At 35.3% G+C, this 12,973-nt stretch overlaps 1 protein-coding gene across 1 annotated transcript; it reads right to left on the reverse strand.

The window, feature by feature from the left end:
• Positions 1–6,925: 6,925 nt before the first annotated feature.
• LOC114381557 lies at positions 6,926–8,147 on the reverse strand. Its single transcript, XM_028340831.1, has 4 exons — positions 7,892–8,147; positions 7,666–7,751; positions 7,183–7,575; positions 6,926–7,090 (listed from the first exon to the last, which is right to left on the reverse strand). The coding sequence occupies exons 1-4, from the start codon at positions 8,145–8,147 to the stop codon at positions 6,926–6,928; spliced, it is 900 nt and encodes a 299-aa protein (XP_028196632.1).
• Between the last annotated feature and the right edge of the window lie 4,826 nt (positions 8,148–12,973).

A 12,973-nucleotide genomic window follows, 5' to 3' on the forward strand; every position in this document is an offset into this window, starting at 1 on the left:
TTTACTAGAATGAAAAGTTCTATGAAATCAATACTTCGATATCCTATCATGGAGGAAATAGGATGAATGCATGAAGGGACGTTTATGCTATGCATGACACAAATGCATTTTACAGACACGAGAACCCAAAAGATCATCTTTTCTTACTTGCAACATTTGGCAGCACGGTGCCCCATGTATGCATTTAAGAAGGTGATACGGACCTTCCGACTTCCTGTGACAAAATGACGAGACCAAATGCAATGCGTGACGATGCAATACAGATATAAACGCGTAAAAGCACATGGTTGATAGCACAAAAGAGGAACGTACAAGCATGGCAATATCAGCAAACAAACATACAGCAGAGACGCACATGAGCATGACATTAAAAAGGTATGCATGACAATGTTAAGGAAAACAAACATGCAGCATGTCCGTTTCGTACCCCTATTTCAGGAACCTAAATGGGAGGAACTAAAAGGCATTTTAGTGATAATTCCCAAGGCGGTTATATTTAGCTTTCAATGGTTTCTAGAAATATTGTTCCCTTTGATATCAACATTGTGGCAGTAAGGACTATCAGCAACAACATATCATCAAAGAGAAAAACTCTAGATGAGGTTTCACTATCATCAAGCAAGTCAGAGACTTAGCATGACCATAGATTCACCTTCGCTTCCTATGTTCCCACAGACCCAGGTATAGGGCCCTTAACAACTCACCGTGCGTGTGAAAAAGTGTAGGTGTTTGTGTGCATCAAATGAATAAATCTTTATCTCATGCATACATTAAAAAAGAAACACTAAAAGCATCAAAGAGTTATATACAAGAACACAAGGGAAATAAAGGGAAATCAACAAAAGGGGAAGTCATGATAAAACATTACACAAGATTAAATGGCCTAACTCTCTAAAAACAATCCCCAGTGAAGTTGCCAACTATCGCAATCTACCCTTCGGCGGGAGGGCGACGCGAGGCTCATGGGTGTGTCTTCCAAGGAGGGAAAACACGCGAAGTCGCCACCAACGTTTATTTGAGGAAAACATCCGAAAAAATCAAAAGCGGGTCTACAAACTTTAAGAAGAAAAAAAAGGTTCAGGATTGTTTTTACGTATGGGGAAAGTATTAGCACCCCACACGTCCGTCACAAGGGATGATAGCCTTTAATAAAATGTACAAAATCATGAATTTCAATTTTACTTTATTTTCCCTTTTTTATGTTTTTTATCTTTTTGGGGTCGACAAAAGCGGGGCTTTTGCTCCTACGTATCATCAATTGCGATGAGGAACTCAGACCTATGTAGTTCTTTGAAAAAAGCAAGAAAATTACGTGAGGTGTTGATTTTAGACTTTTAAAAGGTTCATTTTAACCATTAAAAGTAAAAAGGACCATTTAAGGCGTTGGACCTTGAAACGGTTTCAAATGACCATTTTACGGGCAAAAGCTTGATTTGTGAGTTGATTTTAGCTTTAGTTTCACTTAGCTATTTCTCAACTCATTAAAAGAAAACTTTCAAAGTAAATGTCCGGTTGAAACTTATTTATTTTTTTATTAACTGAGGTTACAACATGAACGATTGGTCGAATTTTATTTTAACGATGATTAAACGAGATTACAACACAAATGATCGGTTGAAATTCATTTTAACATTAATTAATTGAGGTTACGGCTTAAACGATCGGTCAAAACTCGCTTAAAACGAAGAAAAAGAATACCGAAAGTAGACAAGATGAAGATGAAAACATACAAAGCAAGAATGGACCCCTAAGGGTGCATAAAATGAATTCAAAGCTTCGAAATCAAAAATTAACCGGTTGAAGATCGACGAACGATGAAGAACGGAAGAAAGATTGTTCATGGAATTGGTCACAAAAATATTACGAAAGCGTTACGAAAGCGTTACGGAAGCGTTATGGTAGGCGCCAAAATAAGGGAGGAGCTTGCCGCCCAAGTGAGCTCAGCTCGCCCAGGCGAGCTGGTGGCTTAGTTCAGAAGCAACCTTGCTCGCCTTAGGCGAGCTGAGCTCGCCCATGTGAGCTGGTTGCTTCTCCCCTAAGTTATCCAGTGGGCCCAGGTGGGCCCAAGGGCTGAGGAATGTTCCAGAATGGACCATTTTGCCCCTACATCGAGTTCCTTGCCCATTTCTTTCTGAAACATTGCGAAACCCTATGGATCGTGTAGTGATCGCTGTTAAGCAGCTCAACTCGGCTGGAAAAAATCCCTATGTTGACAAAAATTGCACCCATTCTGAGTATCTTGCTCATTTCTTTTCATAACGTCACGAAACCTTACGGATTGCGTAGCAATTGATGTTAAGCAGCTCAACTTGGTCGGCGAAACTTCGCATGTTGACAAACAGTTGTCCCCGGACGAAATTAGGGTATGACAAAATGCAATGCATGAATATGATGAATGATAAATGCAGGAATGATATGTCCATTACGATGCCATGAAGAGATGCATGATGCGATCAAGGAACAAGCCAGAGTGAGTTTGCTATGTACCCCCTAATTTAGGAACCTAATGGAAAAGATCCAAAAGTCCACTTATAGTGATAACTCCCAAGGGTACTTTCGTGTAACTTTATTGGTCTCTAGAGATATCATCCTCTTAGATAATACACTATGGCGATAGGGACTGTTAGCGACAATGCATCACCAAAAGAGGAAAACTCTAGATGAGGTTTCCCTGTTATCAAGCGAGTCGGAGACCCAGCATGACCATAGATTGACCTCCACTCCTTATGGCTCACATAGACTCGGGTATAAGGCCTAATATCTCAACGTGTGTGTGAAGTGTAGGTGTCTATGTGTGCATAGAAAAAATATTTCTAACTATGAATGTAATAGATAGGTAGACACACACCAAACACAACAACATAGCAAAGGTTATATACAAATATGGACAAAGCAAAAGATAAAAGGGAAAAGGGAAAATAAATAAAGAAAAAGTCACGATAAAAACATTGCACACTGATTGAATGACCTAACTCTCTAACAATTCCCCAGTGGAGTCACCAACTGTCGCAACCTACCCTTCGACGGGAGGGCGAGGCGAAACAAAATGGTGTGTCTCTTATCATGATGAAAACGCATAGAGTCTCCACCAACGTTTATTCGAGAAAAACGTTAGAAAAACCAAAAAGACGAAGGTCTGCGAATTTTTAGAATAAGGGTTCGTGAGTTGTTTATGCACGGGGAAGGTATTAACACCCCACGTGCCAGTCACAAGGGATGACAACCTTTAATCGAGTGTGCAAAACATGACTTCAAAATTATGTATTTTCCCTTTTTATGTTTATTATTTTTTGGGGGTCGACAAGGGTGTTGCCCTTGCTCCTATGTATCCTCAGGTACGATGAGGAATTCAGACCAACGTAGTTCTTTAAGTCTGAATGTTTATGTGTTACATTGATTTTATGTTTTTTTGAAAGATTGATTTTAATTATGAACAAAAGTCGTTTAAGGCGTTGGACCTTGAGATGATGTTTTAAGCTTTGAAAAAAAAGTGAGGAGAGTCGTTAAGGCATTGGACCTTGAAACGACCTCAAGTGATGTTTGATGAAAAACAAAGAGAATTGTTAAGGCGTTGGACCTTGAAATAATCTCAAGCAATATTTGATGAAATGAAGAAGTTTATGAGTTGGTTTTATTTTGGTTTTGCTTATTAACCTTCAATCCTTTTCTAAGATAACTTGCGACACTAATGATCGATTAAACTTACTTTACAAGAAGAAAATGGGATTTCTGATGCTAGAAGAAGGAGATGAAGATGCACAAAACAAAAAAGGACCCCTAAGGATGCATAAATCACATTCAAATCCTTAAAACAAAAACTAACCAGATGACGAATGAAGAACGATATAGAAGTCGATTACGGTCACAATTCGGTAGTGCCTCGACCTCGTTTTTCCCCTCTTTCTTCTTCTTCTCTCTGATTTCTCTCAATGCTAGACCTTGGAACCCCTTACTTAGCCTTCCTCATGCCTATTTATAGCAAAAGATGGCATTAGGGGTCATGGCAGCTCGCGCCAGGCGAGCTATTGCTTCATCCTGAAGTAACCTTGCTCACCCAGGCGAGCTGGTTACTTCACCCTTAAGCTATTTGGGGGCCCAGGCGAGCTAGAGGCTAGCTTGGGCGAGCCAGGGTTCAGAAAAAACTTAGAATGACCCTTTTGCCCTCCCTTTTGGGTATTTTTCGCATTCTTGATCAAAACATCGAATGATCATCTGTTTCGCACTGTAGCTGGCGTTCAACACCGTAAGTCAACTAGTAAGGATCAAAAGATCAACAAACGATAGTCCCCGAGCGAAATTAGGATATGACACCTTCCAATAATGAGGTTGTCGTGAGTGGGCAACCAATTCTTTGTTAATCTCCCCACGAAGTCGAACACAACCACATTGTTAGGAATAGGCAAAGCTCAAAGATTCCTATAGAAAACTGAATCAATTTCAAAATTTTATATCATCCAGTTTAGTCTTTTGTATTTAATTTACATAAAAATTTATTTTTAGTCTTTCTATATAGAATTCTCACAAACGACATTAACTTGTGTCTAATTTGAAAAATAGACTACACTTTTATTTTTATTTTTTCAAAAGAACTTATTAATATGTTTTTCCAAACACATCTAACCATAACTTTGAAGGATTCCATTTTGTCTTTATTTTTATTATCATTCCTCAACAATTGTTGCAAATTTTTTCTTGCTTCTTATTTTGATTTTGTTTGTTTCTTAAATGTTACTTCCATGAATTCACATGGTAAATAAACAATCTATTTTCAATGTAGAAAAAAACGTCAATCTATTTCATGAAACTATTGAGACTAAAAATATATTTTTCCTTTAAAAAATAAAACATATAATGTTGAAAGTAAAATAAAATCCTTGAATAACACTAAAAGAAGAGTGCTAACACTTAACAACACACATTGTAATACATTGTTTCTAACACATTTTTTTTATAATTAAAATTTATTAAAAATACAAAATTACAAGAGATATTCATTAAACAAAAATAAAACTCACAAAAATTTAATGAATTTTAATAAATAATAACTATATTTTCAAAAGAGTGTATTGCTAACAAGGTGGACATATATTAGATTGGAACAAATTTGTATTTCCTCCATGCCTAATTATAAGTCTTTTTCAACTAATTCACACCCCTTAAGAAAAGTAGCTATCTCATTAAATTTGTCAATTATTTGTACTATCATTTCAAAATTATCTTTTTATTCTCTATCTATCCACTTATTTATTTCTCATTATTGTTTAGAGAGAATAATAAATTAAGAGTATGTATGAAAAAAATAATTAATGCATCTAAAAATTAGAAAAAGATTCTTATGAAAAGAAACAAGAAAATTTTGGAAAATCATCTTATAATTAAGGATTGAGGGAGTAACATTTTTTATATGATCAAATCAATTTTAATTTGTTTGATTTGGATCATAAATTTTGCCCAATTTGAGTTAGCAATCTGATTCAAACCAATTTGATAATAATCGATTGGATCAAATGAGATCATCAAGATTCCATTATAATTAAATTTATTTTTATGTAATTAATATAAAACAAAATAAATATTATTAAAATAATAAAAATAAATAATGAAAGTTGTTTAAAAAAAGTAGAAACATGATTCTAATAGTATGTAATTTAATATATTTAACTAAAAAATTGTTTTTTAACTACTCATTTGTATGAAACTTGTTTCATTCTAATTAACTTAAAGATAAAACCATGTCTTATATTATAATTATAATAATAATTGACCAGTAGTCTTAAAATAAAAACATTACAATAAAATTGGACTAGTTTTAAAAAAATATAAAAAATAAAACATACTAAATAATCAAGTGGATTGGATTAAATTATATTTTCAAAAGTGAATCTAAGATTCAATCTAAACTAATTGGATTTATAATTTTTCAATCTAATCTCAACCAACGATGCAAATCAATATGATTTTTTTTAATATATATTTAGAATGGTTCAGATTCATCAGCTTATCAAAATAATCCGAATCCAGGACCATCCCTGACTAACATTATCATTTTCATAACTAGAACAAAAATAAAAGAAGAACCTACAAGTAACCGTTTCTTCAAAAAAGAAACCTACAAGTAACCGGGGTAGGAACTGTTGGAGCACCAAACGATTCCAAAAATCCAAAACTCCCTTAAAAAGATTGAACCAAACGTGATTAGGTTCGAAGGATCTAAGGAAGAATGAACATTGAACAAGCAACTTTTGGCCATAACGACAAGCAACATTCTTGTCCTGCCACGTGCTTCCAGCATCGTGTCACCAACACCCTCCGCTCAACACATAACACATATCAAATAGGTGTTGCTAGGTGCACCCAGCGTTATTGCTGGTGCACCCAGCATCACTTAAAAATGCCAGAAATGCCCCTCTAATGTTTCGTTGTGTGGATCAAGTTAATCCGTGGAAAGACTCCTGCGGATCAACTTGATCCGTGTAACACAGGCGGACCAAACACGGATCAAGGTGATCCATGAGTTTTCCATGGATCAACTTGATCTGCAAGCGTTACACAGATCAACTTGATCCGCGAGTTTTCCACGAATCAACTTGATCCGCAAGTATTACACGGATCAACTTGATCCGCGAGTTTTCCACGGATCAACTTGATCCGTGTTTGGTGACCGAGTTTTTTAAAAAAAGTTTTACTTTATTGAAAGTTAATTTTAAATGAGATTTGTAATATTAGTTTAACATTTCTAATTTACTTACTTTCATTCATAATATGTCGATGAATTTCGAATGAATTTGGTATAAATTTCGGATCAAGTAATTTAAACATAATTGACAAAATAACACTAATATTATTAATCAAAATAACTTAAAATATACAAAATGTTAAGTCAAATACATTGTAAAAAACTAATGATATCTAAAGTGTGAATAAACTATTGTTGATCCGTGCGCCGCCTATGTCGAGATCTCACATACACATTGCGGTCTTCTGTGACACCCCTGGCAATCCTGAGACATTTTTGGATGACCTCTTCATGTGTGGATGTGTCAGGCGCATTTAGATGCTGCTCCAACGCCTCCGCGATCGCATGACAAGCCTCATGTTAAATAGAAAACAAACGAATTATACAAATTAGTATTAAAATAATTGAAGTAAATGGCATACATCTAACCAAATAGTAACACTTACCACTACATGTCTGGGCTCGTCCGCATCAGGATCCATATGTGTTGATGTCAGTGCTGCCTCATGAGGGATATGACTGGGTTGCGTCGCATATGCATCTCGAGGAGGATCCGTCTGTGGCGCAGTCATGAATGGATGCGATATGACAAAAAACCAGTCTATGTAGTCAGGCGCACACTGACCTGGCACAACACATAGATCACCTGTTACCGCCAGATGGTCTGAGTAGTGCGTCCAAGTATCGTCCACGTCATCATATGACACCCATGAATGGACAGGGTGTGCATGAATGCACTGGACGTAGCCAAACTGGCGCATAACCCTCTCCGATCTGTATCTGACAACAATAGGCCCCCAGCGGAGCTGTCCCGAGAAGCACGAAATCATATGAAAGTCCTGCACAGGTCAGTGTGCCGCATATGGCATCCAGCAGACATCTGTGATCCTTAGATGATCCAAGCGCTGCCTATACGTCGTTGTAGATACCTTCTTCACAGTCTTCTTCGTCGCAATCCACCGACATGCATGTGGTGACACCTCGTCGTAGTCCGAATCAGCATTGTAGTCCGCAACTGACGAAAAGTGCTCGTATATCCAACACTATAGGGTTTACACAAAAATCATACATGTTAATTAAATATACACTCATTAAACCATTGATGTAAGTAAATTATGAAATACATGTTAGTTACCTATAACAAGGTGATGTAACCAGCAAGCTGTCGGCTGGTGCTGAGACTGGCATCATTAAGCTTATCGTACATATGGACGAGGCCAGTAGCTCCCCATGCATACCGCCCAGCAAGAGTGAGGTCACGAAACGCCTGTAAGTGTGAGACATGAACATGGGTTGCACTCTTATTAGCAAAAAGAGTGCAACCCAAAAGATGTAGAAGATAAGCACGAGCGACCGCTGTCCAGTGCTGGGTCTGACATCTGCGCTGGTATACGTCTCGCAACCACTGCATGCGTACATATGGTCCACCACATTAGCCTATCTCGGCCATGACCACCTCTATTGAGACCATCAGTAACTCAACCAACAGCACCACCGCCTCTTTAATCTTATAAATACATGTCCAGACCATACGCTGCCCGCAACATGGTCAACATACTTTGTAAGCACCGATGGGTCCCTGGGTCCACCAGGAAATCCCACAGGCTAGTCCTCGTCAGTCTCTGCACCGGTATCCTGTGCGTCAGTCTCTGCACCGGTGGCCTGTGCGGCAACATCTACCATGGACTCATCCCTAGCTATAGCAACCTCTGCCTCTGGTACCGCAGGCGAGTCTGCGGGTACCACAGGCACATCATCATCAAGAATGACAAGTACCCGTCGCCTGCGTGCCGATGCGGTCGGCCTTTGGCACTGGGGAGCACCGTCAGTATCATCACCATCCCCTCCTCTCCCCAGACCTCTGGCACCAACCCTACCTAACGCACGGCCTAATCCTCTAGTCTTAACCATGATCTGCAAATTTAGAAATTTAGAAATTTTATTTATGTGTAGATTTTTATCTATTTTTAACATATTTTAATTAGATTGCACTTGTATTACATTTGTTATGCTAAGATGTTTTCATGCTATATCATGTTTTTTTTAAAGTTAATTGTCTAATACAATGTTGATCAAAGTTGCTCTCTTTTATAGCTAGTTCCAATATTTGGTTTAGTTTCTATCCACCTTGATCAAAATTGTCTAATACAATGTTGATCAATGTTGATCAAAGTTAATTGTCTAAGACCATTGAAGCAAACATTCAATATTTGCTTTAGTTTCTATCCACCTTGATCAAAATTGTCTAATACAATGTTGATCAATATTGATCAAAGTTAATTGTCTAAGACCATTGAAGCAAACATTCAATATTTGATTTAGTTTCTATACACCTTTGGCAGTTGGTTATTGTGTCAATATCTTAAATAGTTGCAAATTATAGCAAACATTATTGACTGACTTTGGTTATAGGATATTCTCTTATCAACTTAGAGTTGTATGCTTTATTTGGTTTCTAGGGAGTAATATATCACATGTGTTGAAAAACCATTTCATATAAACTCCATAATATCAATCTCAATATTTGGTTTAGTTTCTATACACCTTTGAATATGTGAGTTCAATTCAGTTTTATTATTGTCAATAACCCTATATTTAGCATGTGGTTTAGTGTTGGAACTTTCACTCAACATTTTGATGGTGGAAAGGCTTAAACACAAGTGAGTGAAGTAGTTATGTGTTGTTTGTTAGGTTTCCTAAACTCATATCTAGCTAACTGTTAACTCATTGGCAAGTGTACCAAATCATCACAAGTAGTAAAGTTCTCGGAAGTCCGAGTGTCGAATCCACAGGGACTTTGTTTGTACTTAGATTAATGCAAACCCAATTTAAAAGCAAGAGATAAGAATTTAAAATAAAAGATAAAGAAAGATAGAAGATAAAGTAAAGAAAAGATAAGATATTTAAAGATAAAATTAGAAGATAAAAGAAAAGATAAAAGATTGAAAGATCAAAATAGAAGATAAAATATTTAAATTGTGATATGATAAAGATAACTACTTCTACGAAATTCAAATAAAGGAGAAATAAAATCTATATAATAAAATTGCTAAAACCTAACAAGTCTAATCAGCCTAGATATATGGATTCAGGATTTGTTTGTTATCAATACCAGTGAACTAATTATGCCCCACATCTATCCATCTACTTGCCCCTGATGCCTCACGATGACAAGCCTACCTTAATTATCTATCTTCCAAATGGCCTTTGCGAAGACTCAATAACTAAGATGCATTAGGATTACATTCTAGATGTTTGCTAAAGCATGGGCATTGGGGCATTAAGTCATGCTAACCCAATAATTTTTTTCTTTTATTGTTCTATTAAGCGTTACCCTCTCCCGAGTGGCCTAACCCTTAAAATCGATTCACGCATTCATTCCTTATCCCTAATTAGGCTTTACCCTCTCCCGAGTGGCCTAAAGACTAACAGAAAACAAAGTTCGAGATGCAGAATAAGCAAGAAAGAAAAGCAGATAAAAGAAACTGGAAGGAAAAAAAAACTCTAAAAGATAACCCGATAATTTCCTCCTTTTAGTGTTCTCTTAAGCGTTACCCTCTCCCGAGTGGCCTAACCCTTAAAACAGATTCAAGTATTCATTCCTTACCCCTAATTAGGCTTTACCCTCTCCCGAGTGGACTAAACCCTAACAGAAAGCAAGTTCAGAGATACAAGATGTAAAAAGAAAAAACGGTAAATAAAGAATCTGGAGGCAATTCCTCTTTTTATTGATAACTCTTGAAATACTCCATACATCATTGGCTTTTTAGGCATGCCAGGCCCTAGCTAAGGGGATTAGTCACTCATGGTCATAAGGGCTTTACAATGAGAGGAGGGGTGAAAGAAAGAAAGGGAGTAAATGAAACCCCTAGGAGAGGAGGTTCTGTGGTGGTGTCTGTCCCTTGGACTGGCTCTCTATTTATAGTTGCTGAAATGGGCTTTGGGCCTTCGTAGGCGCGCTTAGCGTGACACCCCGCGCTTAGCGCGTGTACATCCTGGCCCGCTTAGCCCGTGACGCGCGCTGAGCGCGCATATTGGGTTGGACCTTCTTCAAATTTTCTTCTTTTCTTTAATTTTTCTGCCATTTTTGCTTGTTACACCTCCAATTTTTATATCTGCACCCAAAAATTCAATTTAATTATTTTTCTAACTTTTAATCACAAATAACTGCTAAATAATTAATTTCAGGCCAATATTTGACTAATTTTCTACTATCAAAATACAATTATTTAGCAGTTATCACTAACTAAATAGCTCCTCATGATCCAAGAAAGAAGAGTCAAAGACAAACATGGCAATTTTCAGAAAATATTCATCAGAGCAATTTTTATAACATACAAACAAAGATGGCAAGTGGTGTTTATTACCTTCAAATCTTTAAATTTAAGCTTGTGGATCAACTTGATCCGCATGTAGCACGCGGATCAACTTGATCTACGTTCTTCATGCAGATCAAGTTGATCCGTGTACACAAAAACCAAATGTGGATCATCATTTGCGGTTCATCAAAGCATGCGGATCAACCTAAATACCCTAGCGGATCAACCTATCTACAGTGGCACAAAAGTACCAGAAAGGGAAATGGTGCTTACCTCGACGGTGGACGATGGCGAAGCTCTTCACGACAACCTCCTCAATGCACCTCACGAAAACCTCTTCACGACAATAGTGGTGGGTGAAGAAGAAGAGGAAACTCAAGCGCTAGTGAAGAAGAAGAAGAAATGGCAACACGGGTGAGGAAGAAGAGCAGAATGCCAAATGCGGGTGAGGAAGAAGAAGCAGCGAGAAGGAGAGAGAGTGAAGCATTTTTTTTTAAAATAAGACAGGGGTATTTAAGTCTTTTTGCTTAAAGTGTTCGGTGCAACAACAATAATGTCGGGTGCACCTAGCAACACCCATATCAGATTGATATTTTTAAGATTAGTATTTTTTTTCTATTCATTATCAGGGAAGAGACACACTCCATGCTTCTCTACATATTTTAGATAAATAAAAAAAGAAAAAAGGTTTAGAAATTAAAAAAAAGTAAGAAGAAGAAGTAACTAATTAAAAAATAATGGGACAGTGGTTAAAAAAAAGAATAAACTGATGAAGGGTAAAATTGTTTAGAAAATGTGTAGAGTAATTTTTATCATCTATAGATTAATAGTTATAGATATAATAAAAATATTTTTTTACATTAAAATTTATAATAAATAAATATTTATAATTAAAATTCACATTAAATATCTTTAAATATATAATATATTTTAAGTTTATAATGAATCATTTATACTGTGATATAAGATTATTTTTACTACTAAATTAAAAAATGAAATTTAATTTAAAGATAAAGATAAGAAAAGAGAGATTTTTTTGACAGAAGATAAAAAGATAGATGAAAATGAATAGATGGTTAAGAAGACGAAATACACAAATAAAGATAGAAAAATGGTTGTTTGGGATAGTAAAGAAATAACTATTTTACCTACTAGTGTGTAAAATGCATACACAAAAATAAAATATTGAAAATGAAAGTTAAAATAATATATTAAAATAAAAATAAAAATAATTATAAAATAAATTAAAATATCACTGTCAAAAAAATTTAAATATATAATTTAAAATGCATTAAAATAGAAATTAATAAAACCATAAATATGTAAATTGAATACATCTCATTGAAATAAATATATATTAAATGACCTAAATAAAATTTAATAACTATCTAGAAGAACATGAAGTATATTTGAATATAATAGTAATTGCCAACATAATGAGTGAACGTAATTTAAAAATAATTTTCTGTATTCATATGGTCTAATACCTGATTAATGCATGTAGTCAATATTTAGAAATATATAAAAACTAAAATAAATCTTGAAATCTGTCTTAATTAAGAGATCAAATAATAATTGTATTTTAAAACATTTAATAATCTGTCATGTTCTTATGCTAGCTCACATATTTTTTTTATGATGTGAATATGTATTTTTTTTTTTGTCTTAAACACCTTTGGTTCATCATAAAAAATATATCATCGTTAATCTGAAATTTGATCGAAAAATAAATAAAATCTGATTAAAAATTATTTATGTCAAGGATCAATATCAGATAGAGTTAAAATAATTTAATCTTAATTTTAACACATTAATCACTTATATTTTATATTTCAGGTTACATGTATTGTATTGAATATTGATATTCTTATTATGAATGAAATACAATAATTCATTGTCTGAAAAAATGTATTTTAAT

The sequence above is a fragment of the Glycine soja genome, chromosome 13 (assembly GCF_004193775.1).
Source record: "Glycine soja cultivar W05 chromosome 13, ASM419377v2, whole genome shotgun sequence".
Taxonomy (NCBI): Eukaryota; Viridiplantae; Streptophyta; class Magnoliopsida; order Fabales; family Fabaceae; genus Glycine; species Glycine soja.

Bases quoted from the DNA above. Each gene is read 5' to 3' on its own strand.
- LOC114381557 (XM_028340831.1), bottom strand. From the start codon at position 8,147: ATGCAGTGGTTGCGAGACGTATACCAGCGCAGATGTCAGACCCAGCAC. The intron at 7,576-7,665 runs GTATCTACAACG...TGACCTGTGCAG, and splicing joins CGAAGAAGACTGTGAAGAAG to GACTTTCATATGATTTCGTG. The intron at 7,091-7,182 runs GTAAGTGTTACT...ATTTAACATGAG, and splicing joins ACGAGCCCAGACATGTAGTG to GCTTGTCATGCGATCGCGGA.